This window comes from Astatotilapia calliptera, chromosome 7, assembly GCF_964374335.1.
Source record: "Astatotilapia calliptera chromosome 7, fAstCal68.1, whole genome shotgun sequence".
Classification (NCBI taxonomy): Eukaryota; Metazoa; Chordata; class Actinopteri; order Cichliformes; family Cichlidae; genus Astatotilapia; species Astatotilapia calliptera.
Genome location: NC_137428.1, coordinates 48,007,232 through 48,031,537, shown reverse-complemented (window position 1 = coordinate 48,031,537; position 24,306 = coordinate 48,007,232). Strand labels below are relative to the sequence as shown.

Here is a 24,306-nt window from a genome sequence, read left to right as displayed (position 1 = left end):
TTCACTTATTATACATGGATATATTATATATTAGTAGAAACAACATTTAAAGCATGGTTAAGCCGCTATGAGTATACAGTCATTGATTTTGACCCAGTGTTTCCAGTTAATCAATGGCGCCCTCTTGTGGCTAACACACTCAGTGCAAAGTTTAGACAAATCGCTTGAAAATGAATGACATTTAAACTAGAGGAATAACGTTTGTTGGATTTCGTTTTTCTGTTTGTATTATTATTATTTTTTTATTATTTGTCAACGTAAGCTAGGGTTTCAGTTAAGTAGGAAGTAAGTGGCTATGTTTGCTGTACTGACTGCTGATATAATCGGAAATTTCAGTTTCACAAAGCGAAGGAGGAGACTGTGACACCGAAATGGAGAGTTTCATGTATTATATTATGACTATACATGACAGGTCTAACAAGTAGAACGTAAAATAAGATGGACAAAAACGTGAAAATAAAACGTTAAAAAATTTGAATATACATACTTTCATTCGCAATTGTAAATTTATCATTTGGTTGCATTTGGGATTGCAAAAATTCGGAGCTTTTTCAGGTGGCATGAAGGCATCCTGAGCGAGCCGCTGGTCAGTCAGTTTCTCCGCTGTAAACAGGCGGTGTTAGAGCGTCAAACTTCGGGTGGATCCGGGAAAAACCTAGTGAAACTTCAGAAAGTGTAATGGTAAGACCATACATTTTAATTTTATGCTCAACGCGTATTGCGTTCTTTACGTAAAGTGCCTGTTGTGTTTGGTCGACATCTGACAGAAAAAGTTTTACCTGAGTGACGTGACAAAGGCAACAAACTGAGGCACTTTTAAGCTAGCAGGCAGTTTCTTCTAACCTCCCTATTTCTCATTTTGTGTAATCCATATGCGTCACGTAACCGCACCGCAAACCACATATTGCAAATTACTCGTGTTTGTGTACTCTTTTGTTGGTTTGCCTTGGCCATTTAATTCAATGAGATGTTACTTGCGTGTTTTCCCAGCTCTGAATGAAATACTTTCTTCTGGCAGCAAGGTGAGTAAAAACCGTCAACATTAATAGATGGTGTCACTCCTGGATAACTCTATCATGTCTTCAGTGGATTTTTAGTTATTTATTTAATTATTTTGAGATTTCATACTAGACTCTACTGAAAGATCAGATCCCAAATGTCGCACAGCTGCCTATAAGTTAGAGCACCATGTAATTTTATGCTGTTGTATGTGAGAAGCTGCCGTTTTAGCAGAAATTTACAAACATATTTTATGTTTTCAATATTTCAGTTTCATTTATGAAATTTGACTTTTGTAAATGTACTGTGTAAAAATAATCCATTTGCTGTTGGCTTTTTGCTTGTGTAAATTATATGTTTATGCACACACAGCGGATCAACTCACACATATAAAATGACCACCACGGAGGGCGGTTACGTACACACCTTTGGCCCAGAGCTGCCTGCCATGTTTGATGGTGTGAAGCTGGCGGCGGTGGCTACCATCCTCTATATCATTGTCCGCTGTCTGAACCTCAAGAGTCCCACTGCACCACCAGAGATCATTTACCAGGACACCCTGCTCAGTCGCTACCTGCTCAAGACCTGCCCAATGCTGACCAAAGAGTGAGAGATTTTAATATTATATTAAAAGATCTGTGATGGCACTGAGATGACTGGAATGTGGACTTAATCATGAACTCCCGATTCTTACCTTAGATACAGGTGCACCATAGACTCATCAGGCATAACATTATGACCACCTGCTTAATTTTGTGTTGGTCCCCCTTTTGCTGCCAAAATAGCCCTGACCCATTGAGGCATGGAGTCCACCAGAACTCTGAAAGTGTGCTGTGGTATCTGCACCAGCAACAGATCCTTTCAGTCCCGTAAGTTTTGAGGTGGGGCCCCCATGGATCCGATTTGTTTGCTTTGTGGCGTTATCCTGCTGAAAGAGGCCACAGCTGCCAGGGAATACTGTTTCCACGAAAGGGTGTACAGGTAAGCAACTCACGCACAGCTGGCCATCCACGTGATGTGAAAGAAAATGGGATTCATCAGACCAGACCACCTTCTTCCATTGCTCCACGGTCCAGTTCTGCTGCTCACGTGCCCATAGTTGGTGCTTTTGGCAGTGGACAGGGGTCTGACCACACGGGCCAGCCTTCACTCCCCACCTGCATCACTCTGTCGCTTATTCACCACCGTTACTTTCTTGGAACACTTTTGATAGATACTGACCACTGCATTCCAGGAAAACCCCATAAGAGCTGCGGTTTTGGAGAAGCTCTTACCCAGTCGTCTAGCCATCACAATAATCAAACTCGCCCAAATCCTTACCTTGGCACATTTTTCCTGCTTCTAGCGCATCAACTTTGAGGACAAAATGTTCTCTTACTCCCGAAAATATCCTGCTCACTAACCGGTGCCATGATAATCAGTGTTATTCACTTCACCTGTCAGTGGTCATAATGTTATGCCTGATCAGTGTATTTATAGTGTGAGCACAGTGTATGATATACACAACATACAAAAATCTAGAAAATTTAACAACAAAAGCAAAAGAATCAGAAAACAGTCATCCTGAAACTGTTCCAACTCTGTTCTAAGACGTGGTTTGCATTAAAGTTGGTCAGTTACAGATTTTGGCTTACGTAGATGTGAATCCCACTCTCACAGGTCCTCGAGTCCTATGTTGAACTGACTGAACCACTACTTGTGTGGACTTCTGAGGTCTTTATTCGCCTTTATGTGACTCATTGTAGGGGGGGTTGGAAAAAAGCTGTTATTGGCCAGAGTCTCCCAAGAAGGACTAGATTTCCTAAACACTGTAAACAGAGCCTAGAGGAGCAGCAGTCTTTTCAGATACGTTGTAAGGGAGAGATCCATTCTCTCAGCCCAGCACCCACAGAGGCAGGCAGTGGCTGAACTAGGAAACATAAGAAAACCATGCAGTGTTGTTGCATTATAGAAGTTTAGGGGGATTTCAGCTGTTTGGAGACATAACATCCATTCACGAATGTACTTTCATTTCTCTTACTCTGACCATAATGTGAATAAACATGCCATTTGTTCTCTGGTGGAATGAGCCAGGAATTACAATTTAGGCTGAGCTGATCCATTAGTGAAACTGTAATTTTCCACATACATGGTAGGAAAAAAGCTTCCCGGGGAGAAAGAAAACTTTAGAAAAAATTTTTTGGAGGAAATTTACCAACCTTTCTAAGCATTTTCAATACATTTGAGTCAATATCTATCTATTGATAGAGAGACAGGCAACAGTGGATGGATGGATGGATATCCTCATTTATTTAGATATTGGCCTTAAAATAAATGCCCCACTAGCAGCCATCAAGTGCTGCTAAGTGGTTGATCCATAGTATCCAGATTATATCAGATTATATCAGAGATAGTCCACAGCTTCTTCTGCGTTGTAAAAACCTGGGCTCTACATTACTTTCAGGGCTGCCTTCAACCCTGAAAGAACTTACAAAACATCCTGTCCTGTTATGTAAGTGTTTCACCTAGAGCAGGGGTGTCAAACTCAAATACACAGTGGGCCAAAATTCAAAACTGGAACAAAGTCGCGGGCTAACATTAATATTTATTGAAAAAAAAATCTTCCTCCAGATATAAGAATGAATCTTTTCTTATGGTCTCAAATACGTTTTGCTGGAAAACTGAATATGGAACAAGCAAAGCTTAATACTAAACAATATATATATTAGCTGTATAATACCAGTAGGCCAGCTCTAATAGTAATTTGGTATGGCTTCGCGGGCCAAATGTAATTAGGCTGGGCCAGAGTTTGACACCTATGACCTAGAGTGTGCACTGGCCATGATAAAAATCTAGCTAGTGGTTGGGTAACAGTTCTGACTCACTCACCAAAGATGACAAAACATACCTCGCACCCCTTCCAATAATGTTGCACAACTATTCAAAGAAACATGTCATTCATTAGAAGGAGTGTCCGTGGATGGGCTAAGCTAATGTAGCCCTGATCCACAATCCATCCTAGTGAGGTTTGGCGATTTTCTCCAAACCTCCAAGTTTACTTTCAGTTTTTTTAGGTTGTTTTTGTTTTTCTGTAAAGATTCTGTTTGCACAGTGGGTGTGCTGTTTTTTAGTACACACTATGAAGTAGATAAAGATAAGGAAAATTCTCAGCTGTTTGTTTTTGGACAGGAAGGAGCGGTATGTTGGCCAACCGCATACCTGATGTGAACTTAATTTCTGCTAAATGTTATTTGGCTTCATATTTTTGGCACTCTTCATATTTAAGCACGCTGGAGTCATGTAATTTGAACACCTAAAAAAAAAAAAAAAAAAAAAGCACTCTCAGAGTGTGCCTGGCTTGTCAGACTGATGATCTTCTGAAGCATCTTCCAGTTACATAATATGGGCCTTGTCCTTCTTTTCAGGTACATTCCTCCCTTGCTGTGGGGGAAGAGCGGTCACATCCAGACGGTGCTCTACGGGAAGATGGGACGTGTCAAAACTCCAACGCCCTGTGGGGTTCGCATGTTCCTCCCAATGCAGGATGGTGCTACGGCTACCTTTGACCTCTTTGAAGCTATTGGAGCCCACACCACTGGAGGTCAGAGGCAAAAACTACTTTGTTCCTGTTAAACCACCAAATCAGCTGGTTTTCGGGGTATTTAATTACACAACGGCTGATGTGTTGGTACTTAAAGAGCTTCCTGATTGTTGTTTAGTTGAGGTGCTTTTCTTTTCATTTCATTCCTCCTGAGTTTTATGTGCTTGTTTGGACCGAGAGAACATCAGTCTCATGTAACAAGCAGCTCCTGCTACACTTTGAGCGACTTTAATGAACTCCCTCGAGGAACGATGCCAGCAATGTAGTTCAGTGGGGTTAAATCCGCACACACACTACAGTGCACATGACATCGACTTTTACACAAGCTCATGACTCCAATTTAAATGTAGTTGCACATCCAGACTCTTTTGTGTCTTTGTGTGGGTGCCAGATGACATTACCATGGTAATCTGTCCTGGGATTGGTAACCACAGTGAGAAGAACTACATCCGGACCTTTGTGGATTATTCCCAGCGGCAGGGTTACCGCTGTGCTGTCCTCAACCACCTGGGAGCCCTGCCTAATGTTGAGCTCACCTCGCCACGCATGTTTACATACGGTAAAAAGTTATTGCCACATTGTCTGTTTTTATGATATTTTTTAACATTACTTGGATAAAAAAAAGAACCTTATAATGTGCAATCCTGCCAAAATCAATCTTTTGACAAATAAAACCAGATTCCCAAGAAGCATAATGTTATAAATATATATTAATCTGTCATATCGAGTATATATTACTGCTATACATTTGTAAAAGCAACTCTTTTACTTTCAGGTTGTACCTGGGAGTTTGGAGCTATGGTGGACTACATAAAACGCACTTTTCCCCAGACTCTGCTGGTGGTCGTGGGGTTCAGTCTGGGAGGAAACATCGTCTGTAAGTTCCTGGGGGAAAACCAGTCAAACCAGGACAGAGTGCTATGCTGTGTCAGCGTCTGCCAGGGTTACAGTGCCCTCAGGTTGGTAAACTGACTGAAGGATTAACACAATTAAGACTAATGGGTCATGTTGTTGTCGCCGTTGCTCTGCCATCACGAGTGAAACTGAGGTGATCATGTTGAACTCTGATAAATACTGAAACGGGGTTTATTTACTCTGAAACACAGGAAAGAAAGGAGACTGAGAAGACTCTGTTATATCAGGACTATCAGAGCTTTGAAAAGAAAAAGAAAAAAGCTTGTGAAAAAAGCATCCTAGGTACGGTTCCAGTCAGAGACTTTGTTAGAGAAGAAGACAGCGCTCAGTGAAACCTAAATTGAATCTTAGGGAATTCTGCAGCGGCAAAGATGGTGATAGAGTTCATTTCCAAGGGGGTAAAAATGTTAATAATGCCTCTTTAAGGGGAATGTCAGTAAATTTCTTAAGCAGTTTTTATCAGCTTTGACTAGTGATCTTCTACATGCAGGGACCAAAGAAATGACAGTTAATTTAGCTGTTCTTTAAATCAAGTTCCCAAATAAGTTCCTAAAGTTGTTTCCTAATGGTTCTTGTGAGATTTGCTTCAAGAAAGTATTACACGTTGTCATGTTGCCATTCACCCTGCTTCACTGAGTGAATGGGTTAAATGCAGAGAGGAATTTCCCCACGGGGATGAATAAAGTAATAAAGTATACATTATTCAGAGGGATTATTTCTGTGGTAAACAACATTCAGTGAGTGGTGATCATTTGGCAGCATTGAATTCACTTAAGCTTTTTTGGCGATTAGACCAATGAGCCGTCATAGCAGGCTGTCAGCGCTGATAGGCATTACGAGTCTAGGCCCTGATGGGATTGAAGATGGAGGATTGGATGGAGGTCTGAGTGACCAGGGGGAGGTGGGTTCCACCAATCAGAGTCAAGAGGCATCAGAGGAAAGAAGATGATTGGATTAGAGTAATGGTGTCAGCAGTGGATTTGAAAGCGTGGAAGTGATGAAAGAAATAGACTAACAGCCAAACATCCATGAAAGCAGGCAGATGAGTGATTACAGATCTTTCTTATTGAACTGAGGCATAAGCGTCATTACTGCGCTTGTATATGATCGTATTAAGCGGACCCATTACATTTGTTTTGGATTGCTTGGAGGTAGTGAGTGCAATATTAGGTTGTATAACTTAACTTAAAGTTTTGTGTTAAGCAGCACCATAATAGTGTTGGGGTTAAATAATTTGCAGTGTTGATTTTTACAATAGTTAAAATATAATAGTGATATGATGGATCAGACTACTGCTGTAGTGACTTTAGTTTGTAATGTGGTTCCACAGTATGTTTGTATTCATGTGCATTTGCTTGTGTGTGTTTAGGGCTCAGGAAACTTTCCTTCAGTGGGACCAGTGCCGGAGGCTCTACAACTTTATGTTGGCGGAGAATATGAAGAAGATCATTCTGTCGCACAGGTGGAGCAACACAACAGTTATTGATTAATGGTTACAGATACGTAACACTCTTGAATTTGATCAGAATGTCATTTAGTCATAAAGTACTGCAGCTTTTTGCTTTTCTGTAGCTCAGACACAAGCATGAATCTTTTCTCTGCTAATTGTTGGAGTGGCTTTCTGCAGACACAAAATTTTCTCGATTATCTCTGTCTGATAGAGTAGAAATTCTTAAATGTTAGCGTAATTCTGAAAAATTTGCCAGAAATTCCTAAATCTGTTATCTAAAATGTAGATCTGTGAGTCATTTGTGGAGAATCAGATGAAAAGCACTTCTCAGCCAAACAAAGACACAGTCTCCCGCGTTGGTTGTGTCTAAGTGTCATATTATTAAACAGGGACAGTTTGCTGGCCATGCAGTGCAGCAACATTGGCGATGGAGAGCTGAACAGACTGTATGCAGCCACATCTTTGATGCAGATTGATGACAGCATTATGAGGTGAAATATTCTGGGCTTTGAATATGATGGGTTGCTCTAAATTCTGTGGGCCATCTCTTTAACTATGTTATCGCATCATTTTTCACTTCAGAAAATTCCACGGTTATGACTCACTGAGAGAGTACTATGAGAAGGAGAGCTGTGTGCACTACATCCACAAAGTGAGTAACAAGTACCTATCCGTGTATGTAACAGAGCTCAACACATCTATCCCTCTATTACTACTTCTGCAATGACTTCATGTTTGGACTACTGTTAAATACTGTTGCTGCTATATTTATTGTTCACCTGATCTAGCATACTTGGATAGCAATCATACATAATTAAGTCCAGGTGTGGTTGAATACTACTTCTCTTATCACTGTTATATTATTCTGTTATAAAAGTGTAATGGTAGACAATATAAAATGTGGGCGTAGCTTGTGTGACATTAGCACAGAAGTGCCAGTGATGGTTACTTCTATCTTTTGTACTGTCTGCACTAATAATGTGTAAGTAGGTATTCTAAAAAATTAATAAATAAACTGGACTACTCTTTTTTTTACAGATCACTGTCCCACTCCTCCTGCTAAACTCCTTGGATGACCCACTGGTTCATCCATCACTACTGGCTGTTGCACGCACTCTTGCAGGTTTGTGGTTTTTGTCTAAACTCCTTCTGCAGTGTGAGTCAGTGGTAGTTAAAGGTTGTCTTTGTAACAGGCTAGCTTAAAGCTGGCTGCCATGATAAGTAGCTACCAATTTGCCCACGTTAGCAGGCAAACAAGAAAGATAGCTCGTGGTATGTTTTAATTATAGATAGCTAGCAGTTTATTAGAATAGAAGAATTGAATAGTCACTTGATTCTATTCTATTCTGACAAGCTAACAAGGATTCCTCCTAATAACACCTGTAACTGTGTCTATGTTTGATATTTGGCATGTATGGTTTTATTTAGTGAACGTGGTGAAGTCTTGGCCAGTGGGCATGTTGAAGTAAAACTGGGTAGGGCATTCACAGAGCAACCTTTGTTTTAATTTTGTGGAGTTCCTCAAGCTAATTTTTTATCACTGTTGTTAACTATGTAATGTTTTCTTAGCTACCTAGCATATGTGGCTAGCTGGCTATTCAGATTTCTTCCTGCACAATGCTTGAAGAAGCCAGGTTTGTTTGTTTTTTGGGAGGGGAGTTGTGATTGTGTTGTGTTGAACTGAAGGCAGGCTGTTGGCGTGTCTAACTTGATGTTAGCTAGTTATCAGTCAGTAGTTAAATTGTAACAGAGAAGAGGAAATAAGCATTGTAGTGAATATGAACATTACAACCTGTGGATTTACATGGAACATTTGAGTCTTCAACATAGAAAACATGTTGTTGAAAGGAACTGAGAAAGTCAAGGAAAGTATTTTTTTTAAGTTGTTTTACACCAAGTTTAAAATATGCTTCCATACAAACCTTTAATAACAAATATTAAAGATATTATTTCATGGCATGCAACACAGAGGTGATGTAGAGTCTGGTGAAAATGCTGTCCTCACAGTGGTGCTAACTCAGAGCAGCATGAAGCGAGTTAACAGGACACTCGCAACACAGTCTTAAGTGTTGATAAAGTCTTGATGCAGCTATCTGCTCAACACACCCTCCCCAGACAGTCTTGTTGAATTTTTCAGGGCCATGTGATCCACCTGAGCTGTTGGGTTATATACAGGGACCTGTGTGTGTGTCTGGCCTCAACCTGCTGCCTTGTCTTGCCTCACATGGGAGATTCTTGTTTTGTAAAAGTCTTCGTATTCATGTAAAGTTTTTACGCTTCAAGTAGTCATGAATTCTATTTCTTTAAATTTTTGTCTACTTTTCTACTGGTTCTGTATCAAGATTCAAGTTATAATCTGTGCAGTCAGTTTCTTTTGAAAAACATGATCATCTTCGTGGTTGGATATTTGGACTCGTCACAGCTTTGGCGTCATTTAGCTTCTTAAAAATTGGTCTTTGACGGGAACAGATTTTTGGTGAACTGAAACTTTATACTTCTCTCTTCCTAACTGTCTTCCCCTTTTAGAGAAAATGCCCAATGTGGTATTTGCCCTGACTCAACATGGGGGCCACATGGGCTTTTTCGAGGGAGCTGTTCTGTTCCCTCAGCCCCTCACCTGGATGGACAAGGTCATAGTGGAGTACACCAACGCCGTCTGCCGCTGGGAGAAGAAGCAGTCGGTCTGTCAGAGTAGCAGCGAGTAGGACATGAACTTTTTGTATGGAAGCACGCAATACCACTCTGCGAGTTGCACTTACATACAAGTCCAGAGACAAACGCACAAAGACAGCTTGCTGTACCTGCTCAGCTTCAGCACTTTTGGCCTTACAGCTACATGATTCTGGAACTTGTAGATGATTAGACAAGGCAGCCTGAGTGGAAGTGGTTAAACCAGATTAGAAATAAAAACCTAAAGAGGTGATCGCACAGGTGAGTGTAATGTGATCCCGAGCAGAAGTGTTCTTTCTGCTTTTGTTCTTTTTATCTCTCAGGTTAACAATAGTTTGCCCTCTGCTGGTTTTTGGCAGGTACTTCTTTCTTTATTCTCTAAAGCAGGGTGCGTAATTTGAATTCTGCCATAAGAAAGAAAAAAAGGTGGACTTTTTTTTCAAGTTTTCAAATAATATTTTAATGATGTTTTGGTTCTGTCCTGTTCTGAAGTCCTTTAATTATAATAGTGCATTTTCACTAAGAGGATGTTGCTGTTTATTAAAGAAAAACATCTGATAAGAATGTGATTTAATCTCTCAAATCAGGTAATGTTTTACAGATATTTTTTGGTAGGTTTTCATGCTCAATTTTCTCCAGTGGACTCTGTCTGCATTTAGGGTAGACAAAAACAGACCCAACTGAACATTTCTGGTTTGTTGAAACATGTACTTGTAGATCCAACCATTCCATGAATCAATCAATTTACTGTAAAGCCTCCTGGTGTAGAACTCTGGTTACCCAAAACTTATAAATAACTAATAACTCCCAGCGTAGAAATAATTTAACTAGAAGTGGCAGGTGTGGTGGTATAAACGGCTGTTTACGGTATGTTTCGAAGGTGATAACATTTTGAATGTGTCTCTTCTTGGTCACGATTATGTTCCATATACCAGGCGTGGCTTCAGTTTAAACACTGTAGTGACTTAATATTAAACTTTAGCATCGATTACCTTTTGGGGGAGGATGTTGTTGTTGTTCATAGCTGTTCATTGCTGCCTACTGGATGGTGGTGTTTGCAATATAAAAGGTAAAGACAGCTAAGAGTATCGCTCTATTGAAGATGATTAGTGTCACTGACAAAAAAGGACAGGGGGGTGGATTTTTATATTTTTTATTTTCTGAATTGTGAGAAAGAAAGAAAAAACACTCCTGTACTGTCATGGTACTGTAAATTTCCACCAGAATTATGTGATTTCAAAGGTTTCAAACACCAGCTAAGCTGGTGAGGGCACAAATGCAATGTTTTTGCTGTTTTGGTTTGCTTGTTTTTAATATTCTGAGCTCTTATTATCATGTTAAGGACTTTTGAGGTTGGTCAGTTTCCTGTGAGTTACATTCTCAGTGGACTCCACCCAGTCTATGTAGCCTCCAAATTATGCAACTTATATCTGCTCTGCAGAAGTCAAATGTCATGCAACAGCACCACAAACATGTCCTGACTTTTTCACTGTTTGCTCGCACTTTATTGTCTTCAATGCACTATGTAGAGTCATTGACAATTAAAAGTAAATGAACACATTTTTATTGGTGTGATATTATAAATTAAGACGTTTCAATTGTCTTTTCTCACAATCATTTTCTGATGGGGCATTGTGCATAGTGTAAAAAATTACTCTTCATTAACTTGTTCCTGGATGAATGAGTTTTTTCAAGTTACTTGACAAGATTTTTCTTTTTAGTCTCATTTCACATAACAGGGGCTTGTCTGCATTGTTGAATATATGATTATGATGTAGAAAATGAAGGAAAATGTGGGTGTTTTCATGGTGCGCAGCCTGTTTACAAGTGATTTTCACATATTGTTTCCTTTTGTGTATTTCTACATCAACAAAGTCACAACACTTTGCATTTATTAACAGTTTATTGTACATGTATTGACATTGTTATTGGTGCACTGGGTAGCACAATGGGTCAAACTTTATTATACCTTACTGAAGAAGTCTTAAAAAAAGAAAGAAAGAAAGAAAGAAAAGCAGGAAAGAGAGGCACTTGTTGGAATACCAGCCTTGTGCAAGAAGATGATCAGGGATAAGAGGTTGGGTCCTGAGAAAGCTGGGGCCTGCCAGTAATAAACCATCTGTGTGGTGGGTGAATTTAAGTCCAGAGAAAGCACAGTTTGACAAAACGGAGACATAACATGTGGTGTTCAGAGCCGGTCAAGATTGGCAGTGTTTTTGCGTAATGGAAAAACACTGTATGTGATAAGATAATCACATATATGTGATTTTATTTTATTTTATTTTATTTTATTTTATTTTTTTGGTCCATAATCATAAGCTTCTGTACACTTCACACCAGTACCAAACCATGCTGCTTCTTCTGCTTCTTCTTCTTCTTCTTTTTCTTTTAAGATTGACAACTGCCTCCAAGGCAGCCAGTCATTCAGTCCATGTACTTGGGTTTGGAATGAACTAAAAGTGATTGTCACAGCTAATCCACCACTGTGTACATTTACTTATCTGCATTTATTTATTTATTTATTTATTGGTTATGGTTCTAGTGATAAAAAGGGGAACCCTGTGACAAGATTGATGCTAATTGGACTAAAATTTATCTTAATTGCACCAACGAAAAAAAGTCCTGGCCTGAGCGAGATAATTTGGACTGGACTGCTTATTCTGCTAAAAAAAAAAATACAGAATTGGCAAAAAGTAAATAAATACAAACACTAAAATGTTCACTGTAATGAGTTAGAAGTAAGTTTTACTTATCATAGGACTGACTTTCAAAGAAAGACAAGCAAATACATGAAGTGTATGCACTCTGTAGTTATTTGGAGCATGTATGGCACTTTTGATGGTCATCAACTAGAAAATTCAAACTATACGGTGTCACTGGGATGGCTTGTCTAGTTTTTGTCTTGAATGTGCTTTACCAGGACCTGTGCAGTACAATATCATTTTACCTTCTAACACAGTCACGACTTTCATTCATAACTTTAGTTCCTACAACCACACAGCTAGATTGGGCGTTGATTCTTCACAGTCTATAGGGTTTATAATACGTAAAGGCTCTCGACCTCATTGGCAAAAGGACTGAGGATGTCTAGTCAAACAGCTTGGCTGCTGTGGCCTTGCCGTCGTACTTGGGACCTTTTCCGTCAAACTCGGCAGGGAGAATTTCGGCATCAAACTCCTTGTAGTAATTTTCCAACTCGTCTCCGTGCACGAACACCTAAAACGAACATCCGCAGCTGTTAGAGATGCTTAAAAGTGTGTGCTATCCTTCAGCAGCCAAATGTCAAAGTCATAAATTAATTTAATATCCTTGTATCGAATATCCTGACAGACTCAAACGTATTGCTTAAGCGCACCATAAAACCAATTTTTAGAGTGGCATTATGGTTATTAGATTCAGCTCTGTTAATCAGAGTGAAACACACATCAAAATCCTTTCAGAAGCAAACTGAAGGATCCAGACCAACACATTATTGAATTAATACAGTGGTACTTGACTGTCGAGTATGTATGAAAGTCTTTTTGCTACTTTTTGCCAAGCAGGTTCATGTCAAGTCAGATGCTGTCACGTTGCATATTACAGCTCTCCTGCACTCAAACCAAAATATAAAGGATATCTTGAGCTTGGCTGATGATAGGTTTATATATCAGAGACTTAAGGGGCAACAGTGGTCACAGTTTGAATTGCAAACCCCCTTAATGTCTGCCATTAATGCTCTCTACAAGGACTAAAACCAATCTATGTTGTCATTGAATATGATTCATTTGACTCACTCTCTCCAGCAGCTTGCTCTTCATGAGAGGTTTGACCACATTATAGGTGGTAGTGAAGTACCAGGGCTGGTGGATGAAGTGCACAGCTTTGAAACGGGCAGGGAATGAGTCCTGGTGGAACACAAAGAGCAAGATGAAGGGCAAGGAATCTAAAAATCCCATCATAAATGAATGCCAAGTCAAAGTGTTGAAACTTTGTTTGACTACTCTATTATACAATGGTTTTTGAGCTGTGGACGCTCTGCTTCCACAGACGAAAAGCAGAGCGTCTGTGGAAGTCCACCGGTCTGACTGTCCATCGTGAGCACTTTAAAGACCTACTTTACCTATATAATGAATCAGTCAAAGAGGCCAGATCCTCTTACTTCAATAATCTTATAAATCGTCATAAAAATAATTCAAGAATTCTATTTGATACCATCAACAGTATTGTTTCTCCTCCAACCCAGCATGCTCTGTTGCTTTCTGATGAAGATTGTAATACTTTCCTTAATTACTTTGTAAATAAGGTGATGGACTTGAAATCCAAAATTTCCTAAAGTGCCTCCCCTTATGAAGATACCCCTTGCTGTCTTGGATCATTTACCTCCTTTTCTCCAATCACACTAAATGACTTAATTATAGTTTTAGGTAAAATGAAATCCTCATCATGCTCTGTAGATATATTACCTCACTCTGTCCTGTCTGGGTCTATCACCAGCATTGGTCCCACATTACTATCCATCATCAACAGTTCACTGAGGCAAGGCTGTGTTCCATCTTATTTTAAACACGCTGAGGTAACTCCTCTGTTAAAAAAAACAGAATCTTGATCCTAGCTCTGCTAGTAATTACCGACCTATTTCAAAATTGCCATTTGTAAGTAAATTACTTGAAAAAATTGTTGAAAATCAGTTCAGGTCTCTATTATGTAAATTACACATTCTTGACCCTTTTTCAGTCTGGCTTTCAAAAGCAGCACTCTACAGAGACCGCTCTCTTAAGAGTCTATAATGATCTATTAATGGCATCTGACGCAGGGAACTGTTCTGTGATCATTTTGCTTGATCTTAGTGCAGCCTTTGACACCTTCGACCACAAAATCCTACTTAACAGGCTCAAGGTTTTGGCTGCTATATCTGGCTCTGCCCTAGACTGGTTTTCTTCCTACTTATCAGATAGGACCTTTTCTGTTAGGACTGACAGGTTCACCTCTGACATTGCTGCCCTGACCTGTGGGGTCCCACAGGGCTCAGTTTTAGGTCCATTACTATTTTCTTTTTATATGCTTCCTTTAGCTGGTATCATTCAATCTTTTAGCGACCTGTCTTATCATTTTTATGCTGATGACATTCAGCTCCATATGTCCTTTAAGCCTCATCAGCTGGATAGGCTGTCCACCCTAGTCCAGTGCTTAACCCAGGTTTCTGATTGTCTTTCAAGCAACTACCTTGTTCTAAATACTAACAAGACCGAGACCATGATCATAGCTCCTCCTGAGCTACATTCTAAAATCAGTCAGGTTCTTGCCTCTTTCTGTCCATCTGTCAAGTCAAATATTCGAAATCTTGGAGTAATATTTGACTCTTCTCTGGGCCTCGACTCTCATGTAAAATCCTTGTCTCGTTCCTGTTTCTATCATTTAAGAAACATATCTAAACTGCGACATATGGTTTCCTCAGCTGAACTGGAAAAACTCATTCATGCATTTGTGTCATCACACTTAGATTACTGTAATTCCCTTTTTACTAGCTTGGATAAATCATCTCTCTCTCGCCTCCAGACAATACAAAACGCAGCAGCCAGATTACTAACTCGCTCTACCAAGCGTGTTCACATCACTCCCATCTTATATTCTTTACATTGGCTCCCAATAGAGTTTAGAATTCGCTTTAAAATTCTTGTTTTAACATACAGAGCACTAAATGGCCAGGCTCCAGATTACTTATCCAAGCTTCTTATAAAATACACTGCTGCGCGTCATCTCCGCTCACAGACTCAGAGTCTCTTAGTTGTTCCCCGTACACGACTGAAGACAAAAGGGGACAGAGCCTTTCAGTCTGTTGCACCAAGGCTGTGGAACAGTTTACCACTACATTTATGTTTGCTTGACTCTGTGGATTCTTTTAAAAAACTGTTAAAAACTCTTCTGTTCAAACAAGCCTTTTGTTGATCTACATATTTTATATTTTTTACATTATTTACATTTGATCTTTTACATTGTATATAATGTCTATTGATTTTATTGTTTATTTTAATATTTGTGTACGGCGCTTTGTGATTGTCTGTCTGTGAAAAGCGCTTAATAAATAAAGTTTACTTACTTACTTCTCCTCTAAAGTAATTCAACCAAAATAATGGATTTTTTCCCCCCCACCTGTAACATGTCCACCATCTTTTTGAGCTCAGTGGGTTTGATTCCTGATGCCTGCTGCATGGTGAAGCCCTTGAAGTTTTCAATGATACAGAATCCATTGATTTGAGTTTCCTCGTTCTCTAGAAGCTTCTCAAGTATCACACAGTAGGCGCGCAGGATCTGAATGCACACAGACAAACATGTTTTATATTTATAGTATCTTCTAGTAAGCTCCTGTCAGAGATGGGACAAAAATACATAAGCTTCCTGTGTAATAAAAGAAATGAGTCACCATACCTCGTCAAAGGTGATCTCCTCGTAGTCCCAGTTCTCGATGTTGAAAAGCAGGACCACACGGCCGTATTTGTCTCTGCTATGCAGGATGCCGGGGTAGCCGGCCTCGATGGTGCTGCGCACGGCCTCAGGGGTCAGGTTCTCGAACAGCTCGGGGTAATCCTTCCTAAAACGCACATAACCTGAGTAGAAGCACAGGAATCCTATTAGATTACATTTCATCTTTGAAAAATGCTTTTTTTAACTACAGGTGGTAGATTTTTTTTTTTTATTTCTTTTTTTAACCTGGATCCTTATGATAAAATCATATGTTTGTGAGCAGAGGTGTGGACTCGAGTCACATGACTTGGACTCGAGTCAGACTCGAGTCATTAATTTTATGACTTTAGACTTGACTTGAAAAAATGTTCTAAGACTTGTGACTTGACTTGGACTTTTACACCAATGACCTGGGACTTGAATTGGACTTGAACCGGTTTACTTGAAAAGACTTGATATTTTACCCCAAATACAAAATTTAACATGCATATTATATAGAGATTGAAAATGTGACGTCATTCACGGGTAGAACCGCAAAGGATTCTGGGAACTCGTGGCAAGCGGTACTAACGCACGCAGGCTTTCAATTAAAATCAGTTATACAGCGATAAAAAGAAACACAAGAAGCCGTTGTATTATTAACTGCAATAGCCGGTCGCATGACAGCCACGGGAAGCCGACGGGTAAAGAGATCGGTTGTTATCGGATTACGTCGTTGAAGAGAAATTGTTCAAGCCATGTTTCCGAAGTAACAAAGAGGCGACGGATGGCCTGGATAGCAGCCATTCAAAGATCAAATATAACGTCCCAGAACCCTCCAGCTCACAGGTTAGTCTGCTCCAAGCATTTACACGAAGGTCAGTCTGCTGTTGTAGTTAATACGTCACTTTTCTTAACATAATTGGTGATATAGGTTACAAGCAAGTCTGGCGCTGAACAGAAATGGTCGCGCTATGCTCCTTTATTTATTGTGCATAAATAGTGAATTGTCCTGACACAATATTGTGTTTCGCTTCTGTTATTATGGTACACTGACAAAAACATATACTTTTATTCACAGGATAAAACAGGTTTTTTGTATCACTAATTGTCCAGTACGATTACAGCATATATTATTGTCACTGCTACATTTCTGTGATGGGTACCAGAAATTATTTCCACTACTAATTAATTACCGTTGAGCTCAAAGGTCCTATTAATAAACGGTTAAGGAATGTGTATTTATGACAACAATTTGTGAGACTGGTAAACTTATGATACGATGGTCTTTACTTTCTACACGGTGCGTTTCAAGGTCCTGCACCCATCCGTCGGTAAACTGTACCTGGGCTTGTTGCAGTGACCTGAAGTTACTAAACTTCATGAGTGTATGCGCTCACTCCAAGAACCGTATGATTATAAATATGCATATAAATATGCTACGATGAGATAGCTGACTTCATCTAACTAGCAAATGTTGTCCAGGCTACGTTGGTGATACAGTTTTTTTAATGTGTATGATATTTTTGTCATGCGATTTTAAAGCTGGTCCTACAACCGCATCCAAGAATAACATGCGGCTTATCTCAGAACTGTCGGTGAAAATTATTCTTGGAGCTAGGTTTAATTGAGCTGCATTTTAAAGAGGTGCAATTTCACAATTTGTGTATATTTTCTAAGTTCACTATTTTGTCATGTGTTGAGAAAAACACAGATTTTAAAATTACATGGTCTAACATTTACATTTAGCATAACTGCAACATTATTTTTTCGTTGTTTTTTTTTTTTAAAGACTCGAAAGGACTTGAAATTCAAAGTTTCAGACTTGTGACTTGACTCGGACTTTTACACCAGTGACTTGAGACTCGACTCTGACTTGCCTGACATTACTTGAGACTTGACTTGAGACTTGAGGATAAAGACTTGAGACTTACTTGAGACTTGCAAAACAATGACTTGGTCCCACCTCTGTTTGTGAGGCTACATGACTTTTCAGAATTGATACCATAATGACGCTTAGATGCACAGAGGAAGAAATGATGTGCATGTATTTAGATCTGCCACTTTCAGCCGCTCATTTTGAACATTTTACCCTTCATAAGGTCGAAAGCCCTGGGCACGTCGTACTTCCTGGCACGAATGAAGCGGGTCAGCATGTTGTCTGGTTTCTCCCCGAAGGTGTCCTGCACCCCCTTGGCCAGATCATCACCACCTTCTGCCTTCTCCTTAATAATTGCTCGCAACTCCTTCACTGCTGACACCCGCTTCTCATCGGTCTCATTCAGCTCATCCTTGGCCTGCAGAGAGGAGCCAGTCCAGGCAGTTAGTTCACAGATTATATTTGAGTGGTCCTGGTTGTATAAGGGTTTATTTTCATAAATATGGTCCATGTTTCATTTCACTTATGCCCTTAAAGTTGGTCGTACTGATCAAACCATTGTGTTCTACCAGATACAGGGTGATAATTTAGATAGGATAGGGTAGTGGTCTAACCACAATTAAGAATGACAAGCCAGCTTTAAGACCCGAACTCTTCCATGGCATGCATTTTTAATCTTTGATATTTGGGCTGATTGGAACCCGATGAACGTAAAAACAAAGAATCACCAGATTTTTATTTTTTTTTACTTGATTTCTTTTCCAAGAAAGATGAGAGCCACATATGAGGATATTTGTTTTCAATTTTAAGACAGAGGCAGTATAATGTCCTTGTAAGTGGATATCAGGCCCTTGTAGAGCAAAATTTAGTATTTTGGTCTAAATAACCCAAAATGTGATGTCCACATATGTGGATGCCAGGTCCTAGGAGGTTAAAGTCACTGCTTCCAATTTGTAACTTAAGACAAACAATTGGAGGGCTACTATCCCAAGTTTTACATTTCTGGTGCCACCTATTGTTGTGAAAGGGTATTGCACATCCTAATGAAGCCTTAATGTTTTTTCCCAATTTGGAACACCAACACAAAGATGTACCTTCAAAAAACTGGACATTGTTAATAAGTAAACCATTGAAAGTTGTATATTCTCAAACTTTAATTTTATTTATGAAAACAAACTTCAATTTAGAGTCATTTATCTAGCGTAAAATGGGGTAAAGACGCTACAATAATAGAGGGATAATGCCAACAATCAGATGACTCCCTATGAGCTAGCATTAGGCAACAGTGGGAAGGAAAAACTCCCTTTTAACAAAAGGAAACCTGGAGGTTTTACTGGGGTTGTTCTGGCATTGCATTACAATTCCTTTGCTTGTTAAAGAGTTTTTTGTCCTGATGTGACTCTGATGAATCTTGATCTTATTCCAAAGATTTCTTTGATCACCTTCTGCATTGTGTGGTCTGGCACGTTGGTGCAGGGTCCAAAAACTGGTCCGTGGTCCTTGACGGTCAGACGCTCCAGCTTGGCCCTGAGCGCCTGCTCCTCCTCTGACACCATACGGTAAGTTCCACTCTGAGGACAGAAGATATTATTACAGCTTGTCATGGTTGCTTATAAATGTTTATTTATAGTGAGAAAATCTATTGGTCCTGTAATCTCAAATTCCTCAGAAACATTTAAAGACACTTAATCAGGGAAACAAATGGACTAGTAAATCAAACGACCTCCCAAAGTCCAACTTCCAGTCTGGATTCGGGAGACAGACACGTTGTCTTCTTTTAAGATTAGGCTTAAAAATGTTCCTTTTTGATAAAGCATATAGTTGGGACTGGATCAAGTGACCCTGAATCCTCCCTTAGTTTCTTAGTTATGCAACAATAGGTGCACATGATGCACAAAGTGTTTCTTTTTTATTCACTTCTTTAAACTCACTATGTGTTCATGTTTATACACAACTTTGCATTTAATCTTACTTCTTAGCCTGCACCTATCCACTCGAACTCTGCGCTCCTCCAGTCAGATGCTTTTATTAGTTCCACACTCCCAGTTCAAATCTAAAGGTGACAGGGCTTTCTCCAGTGGCCTTGACTTGACTAATCTCTGGCTCTCTTCCACAGTGTGTCTTTTGTCCTGTTTTCCTGCCCTCACCCACCACCCTCACTGAGCATGGTTCTGCTGGAGGTTTCTTCCTGTTAAAGGGAGTTTTTCCTTCACACTTTTGCCAAGTGCTTGCTCATAAGGGTGGCCTGGTTGTTTTCTCTGTATTATTGTAGGGTCCTTGCCTTACAATGTTGAGGTAAATGTTGTTGTGATTTGGAACTAATTGAACTGAACTGAAGGGCAGCGGGTGGCGCAGTGGTTAATGCTGTTGCCTCACAGCAGTAAGGTCCTGAGTTTGACTCCACCATCTTGCCGAAGTCTTTCTGTGTAGAGTTTGCATGCTCTCCCTGTGTTTGGGTGGGTTGTCTCAGGCCTCCTCCCACAGTCCAAAGACATATGGTGGGACTTTAGGGTAATTGATGATTCTAAATTGGCCATGGGTCTGAGTGTGAATGGGTGGCTGTTTCTCGGTGTTAGCCCTGTGACAGACTGGCGATGTGTCCAGGGTGTACCCTGCCTCTCACCCTATGATTGCTGCGATAGGCTCCACCACTCTACACCCCCAACACCACCACCCCACCCCACTGCAAAATAAGGATAAGTGGAACTGATCTCAATTCAAAGCTACTCTAGTTGTGGTCAAGAAATGAATATGAAACTGAGCATGCTATATCCACTTTAGTAAAGATTAAATGCTTTAAACCAACAGACAAAGTTGTGCTTTTGAACACAAACCCCAGTCGGCCCTGTTCAGAGCAAACATTTTATCATAGTAAGAAGGCACAGGTATGATTACCATCATTAAAAATGGATGCATTCCACTTAGGTGTGCCATTTCCAGGATCTTGACATTATGGATGTTCACTGGCTTAGTGGCACAGGTGAATGAAGCACATTCATTTTTAATGGCAGCAGTGTCACCTGTCAAAATTGCTGTAATGGGGGAGACTAACTAAAGATGTTGCAGTTTGTTATAATGGCTGATGGAAAACCGTTTCCCTGTGAGCACAAAGATGTTTATGTTTCACGTGTCTGCAGGAAAACTTTTAAGTTGCGCAGCACTTTGGATAAAAGCTGAGTACCTCGTCATGTCAATTTAACTCTCTCACAAGACTGGGTTTTGCTGTGTGAGCTTTAAAACACGTCTAATCCACGTGAGACAGGATGCCTGTCCACCAGTGTTGCAGGTCCGCAATCAATAGACTTCAGTGTTTTGGTTAATCTCCCTCACATGAGTCCTGCAAAGCTTGTAAATACATGGTGAGGACCACTATTCGACCTGAAGCAGGGATCAGAGATTAGCAGCTAAAGAAACTGTGGCTATCGCTGGTGTCTGCAACAATGGGCCTTTGGGAAGTTTTGAGCTGCAGCTGAATCCATCTGAGATGGAGAATAGATGTTTGTCCTTATGAATGCTGTCCTGTTTGTCTGTTTAAGAGTGTAAAAGTGGAGATACTCACGACTACAGCCATGTCTTCTCTTTAAAAATGTCCTTGTCCTGTCTGGAAGAAAAGAAGAGGTAACTTGTGATTCTTATCAATCCCACTTAAATCTTAAAAACTGACACACTGTAGTCCTTCTAAATCCCTTTTATCCCATCCTCTCTGCTCTCACATGGTACCTTTTTGGCTATATTTAGCTTTTGCCAATCCTGGGTGACTTATCAGGAGAGTTAAGCTTGACAGCCTTTTAGTTTCATAATCATCAGGCTCACAGTGGGTGTCGATGGGCAAAATGTTAGATATAGAGCAAGAAAATCTTTAATTGGTACAATGGTGCATACATATAGGCATACATACAGTATAATACAGCATGCAACCACTTGATGAAGGAGATTTGAACAAAAGTTGAATAGCTAACCTAGTTGCGGTCAGTTATTTACTTGAAAGAAAATGAAAGTGCAGTCTAATAGTCTATTAAGCACTTATAAAATATATTCATAAAGACCAGCAACATCCATATGTCTTTATAATACCATGCTACACAGCCCAAAGCTGTGGTATTACGAGTGCTTGCATTTTTATGACTCTCGGTCTCAGTGGAAACGCCTCAAACCTAACCACTGTCAGCCCCATGATGCACCCACTGCACAAGATTTGAGCTGGAATGATCTGCTTTTAGATACCTCGAGATAAAAGAGAAACAAGGCAGCAAAACATCCATAATTTCATCTTACTACATAAGATGAAGTCTGTAAAGCTGAGCCAAATCCACTGCCTGGTAACAACAGGAGTTAAGGAACTGAATACAACTGGAAGCATCATCTGAGCAAAGAAGGCCGATTCCTACCTGAGGCAGACGTGAAGTAGCTGGCGGGGAGTCACAGGGTCTGTGCTGAGAAGTGTCGATGGGAGCTATGATTTGTAGTGTTGGGATTAGTCGCGTCACAGCAGATTACACCCAACAGGCTCCTTTTTCTTTTCAATCAGTATAAAAGAGGCAGTGAGTGTGGAAAGGGGGGGGGGGGGAAGTAGCTGTGATGGGGTTGCTTTTTTAACCAATGGTGGACGAGCTCCGGTGATGAAAGGCAGGGCCAGGATGATGTAAAGTTAAGTGTACCCTTCAGTTCAGAAGTGATTTAAGGAGAAGAGGGATTTGATTGCATTCCGAGGAGACTTGAACGGAGTGAACAGAGACCATTGTGAGTGCTGAGTCCCCAGGATGAACACACTGTGTTCAAATGCTCTGTTTCACATGTTTGGAGGTATAATTGAGAAGACGTGGTTAGTCTGGTTCTGCAAACTTAAATTGCATAATTTATCACATTTCATGCAAGTTGTTGGGGTCGAGCAGAAACCCAGAGAGCTGAAAAATTAAGCCACCACAAAAGTGCAACTAAATTACAATTTCTCTGTTGGCCAGTCGCTGAACTGAACATCTCTGTGTTTGTGCTGTTGGTGGCTTCTTGAAGAAATGTTAAAATAAATTATCTGACAAATCACGAGACATGCCCCATAAACCTAATAACAGGTTGAGCCACTCTCAGCAAGCATTTGCAATAACTGGAAATGAATCTTTTACAGCGCTGTCGAGGAGTTTTGGCCCACTCATCTTGGGAGAATTGTTGTAATTCAGCTACGCTGGTTTCTGAGCCTGAGCTGCCTTTTTAAGGTCATGACACAGCATCTCAATCAGATTCTGGTCAGGACTTTGACTAGGCCACTCCAGAATTTTCATTTTGTTTTTCTGGATCAATGGTAATGAAAATATTAATGATCAAGAAACTGACCTCACAGCCCGTTGTTTGCCAGGGAGCTAGTTTCAGTCGTTATGCAAATATTATGTTTATAAGGTTGGGGAAACCTGCAGTCAGCTGAGACTGAAGAAGTCACTTGGATGGGTGACGAAACATTTCTCCCACTGAAAACTCTACATCCAGATGAACAGAATGAACTTTATGGGAGTTCTTTGGAAATCCCAAAACCCCCCGTAAACCCATGACACCTTAGAATATGGGGTTCCATGGTGCTAATGACATTTAACTTTATTTAAAAATCAAGGGGTTGCTTTCAATTGAACTCTGTGCTATCATCATACCAAAACCTAAAGAACTCTTAAAGGCCTTCAGACAAAACATTTTAATGTCCATGAATTAGTAAAATGTTTTTTAACTACTATAAGAAAGATCATCTACAAGAGGTTTATCTTTCAAACTGCAGGCAGTTTGATTTCCCATCCCAGTAATTTTATCCCTAAGTGCAGATCGTCTGATGGAAAACAGTCTCCAAGAACCCCAAAATTATCTCGGGGTACCTGCAGGTAACTATTACAACTTTTGGTCTCAAAGTACATGTGTTCACGATCAGAGACTGCAAAGTTTGAGGTGCATTATAGGTGTGCCAAGAAAAAACAACAACCTTTCTTGTACCAAAACACACTTTTCCACTAAACATACAGTACGTGCAAAGAATACACATTTTGGAAAATAATGTGCTGTAAAAATAGTAATGCATGGGAGTGGAAATGTGTCTCTAGTTGTTTCAGTGGCTCAGCAACTCGAAATAGTGTTTAAAGGTCATGGGAGGCCATCTGTGCACGCTCTGAAGCCGTCTTGGAACAGGATAATAAACTCAAGTGCACTCGAAACATTATCCAAGGAAGTGAATTTTATATAGAAGAGTGGTTACTAATCTGAGGAAGTTGATGCAGAAATTGCTGGCCAATTTTGCATAACTCTGTGATTGTATTTTCTTGCGATGCTTAGTGTATCGCCTTCATCTGTAGGTAACATTTCAAAAAGCTTCATATGGTTGATCATCCTCTGAATGTTGCTTTTACACGTGAAATACTCAGA

The 24,306-nt window shown here is 40.0% G+C and overlaps 2 protein-coding genes across 2 annotated transcripts; one reads left to right on the top strand and one right to left on the bottom strand.

The window, feature by feature from the left end:
* Positions 1-552: 552 nt before the first annotated feature.
* Positions 553-10,183, top strand: abhd2b (abhydrolase domain containing 2, acylglycerol lipase b). The gene is made up of 11 exons (XM_026175154.2): positions 553-681; positions 991-1,022; positions 1,372-1,605; positions 4,404-4,579; positions 4,971-5,138; positions 5,355-5,538; positions 6,864-6,956; positions 7,334-7,435; positions 7,527-7,596; positions 7,983-8,067; positions 9,471-10,183. Exons 2-11 carry the CDS (start codon positions 997-999, stop codon positions 9,647-9,649), a joined length of 1,317 nt encoding a protein of 438 aa, XP_026030939.1. The 5' UTR covers positions 553-681; positions 991-996; the 3' UTR covers positions 9,650-10,183.
* Positions 10,184-11,498: 1,315 nt separating this feature from the next.
* rlbp1b (retinaldehyde binding protein 1b) lies at positions 11,499-22,419 on the bottom strand. Its single transcript, XM_026175155.2, has 8 exons — positions 22,302-22,419; positions 21,473-21,514; positions 19,356-19,484; positions 18,127-18,331; positions 16,020-16,198; positions 15,744-15,902; positions 13,388-13,498; positions 11,499-12,830 (listed from the first exon to the last, which is right to left on the bottom strand). Exons 2-8 carry the CDS (start codon positions 21,482-21,484, stop codon positions 12,702-12,704), a joined length of 924 nt encoding a protein of 307 aa, XP_026030940.1. The 5' UTR covers positions 21,485-21,514; positions 22,302-22,419; the 3' UTR covers positions 11,499-12,701.
* Positions 22,420-24,306: the final 1,887 nt, after the last annotated feature.